The sequence below is a fragment of the Notothenia coriiceps genome, unplaced genomic scaffold (genome assembly GCF_000735185.1).
Source record: "Notothenia coriiceps isolate Sejong01 unplaced genomic scaffold, NC01 NC01_scaffold00023419, whole genome shotgun sequence".
In the NCBI taxonomy this organism is placed as follows: Eukaryota; Metazoa; Chordata; class Actinopteri; order Perciformes; family Nototheniidae; genus Notothenia; species Notothenia coriiceps.
Window position 1 is genome coordinate 1 of NW_011356120.1, and position 1,664 is coordinate 1,664.

At 46.6% G+C, this 1,664-nt stretch overlaps 1 protein-coding gene across 1 annotated transcript; it reads right to left on the reverse strand.

Moving 5' to 3' along the window:
• Positions 1-1,121: 1,121 nt before the first annotated feature.
• Positions 1,122-1,387, reverse strand: LOC104954497 (torsin-3A-like; the record flags this gene model as incomplete). The annotated part of the gene is made up of 1 exon (XM_010781612.1): positions 1,122-1,387. A coding segment is annotated over one exon (266 nt), but the record flags the coding sequence as incomplete, so codon positions are not given.
• Positions 1,388-1,664: the final 277 nt, after the last annotated feature.

Sequence of the window (1,664 nt, forward strand, 5' to 3'; positions counted from 1 at the left end):
ACACACACACACACACACACACGCACAAACACAGACACACACACACACACACACACACACACACACACACACACACACACACACACACACACACACACACACACACACACACACACACACACACAACTATATTTCCCTCACGAAGGTCCCTAAGGCTTCCTTTGTTATCTCCTTTAGGATACATCGGAGCATCCTTAATGAAAGGGAAGGAGATGATGCCGTCCCACAATTCCTTGCAGCTGCAACATTTGAAGTGATGAACAACTCAGCTGTTAACGGAAACAAGATGAGACTGGAACAGACTCAATAACGTCTGTGTTGTAATGGTACTATTTTACAATGTACAGGGCGTAGGGATACGTGTGTGACGGCAGTCCTGTTTGGGGTAATGACCGGAACTAGTTTATGCTTCGGTGTGCTTTAGACATGAACGTGTCCAGTACAGTCTCCGGTGTTATGTCTCAAGAATATCTTTATTGAACAGTTCAAGACAGTCGCTGTCTCCTAATCAACACTACCACGTCCTCTGTTTCGTCTCGTGTCCTCCTTGAGCTGGTTTTATAAGATCCCCTCACTCATCTGTGAGACTACATTATTGATTGTGTTAAACCCTTTATAATCGTATTAAACCCAACTTTTCACGGACACTTCCGGCGTAAGAGATGAGAGATGTATTCCTCACTGAACTGAAGGTGTGTTTTCACTCCTCTCCTTAACCCAGTTCTGCAGTGATGGTACCGGTATCTGGATTTGTATCCCTGTCTAACCATGCATCCTTTCTCACTGCCACTTTGCAGCTAATGCTAATTTAACATACTTACTCAAAAAGATTGCTTTAAAGTAGATTTAATCGCTCTGAAATGTTTTAATAATGTAGTTTTTGGGAGAAGGGGTGGGATTAGATAAGTGTAAACTTCTTCCCACCCCTTTTCGGATGTGTAATTAAGTAGATCATTTGTTTATGTATAATTTGTAAGTCAATAATATTTTTGTTTATCAATTGGACACTGCTTAAGTTTGAACAGCATCATAATTATCTTGTTTCATTTCATTATTGTTATAATTTTTGCATAGGACAATAAAACCTTTGAATCTTGAGTCTAAACAGCCTCGTGTCTCACCTTGTAAGTGTCCACCAGTCGTGCGTGGGGGAAGTGGAACGGGGCGATGAAGAGACGGACGCACTCGCTCTTCACTCCGTCTCGGTACAGGTTGTCGGCGATGATCCGGGCCACGTAGTTCTTCCCGGTGCCGGACCAGCCGTGGAAGGAGAGCGTGAGCGGCTTGTTGGACTCGGGGCTGCTGAGGAAGCCCTGCACCGCCTTCAGAACCACGGACTGGACCAGGTGCTGCCCGTGGAGCCTCGTCCGGAGGTCCAGCGCCAGACCTGAGGGGGGGAGAGACAGAGAGAGAGAGAGGGAGAGGGAGGGAGAGAGAGAGAGAGAGATGAGAGAGAGAGAGGTAGAGAGAGAGAGAGAGAGAGAGAGAGAGGAAGAGAGAGAGAGAGAGGTAGAGAGAGAGGAGAGAGAGAGAGAGAGGTAGAGAGAGAGAGAGGTAGAGAGAGAGAGAGAGAGGTAGAGAGAGAGAGAGAGAGAGAGAGAGAGAGGAGAGAGAGAGGAGAGAGAGAGAGAGAGCGAGAGAGGGAGAGGTAGAGAGAGAGAGGT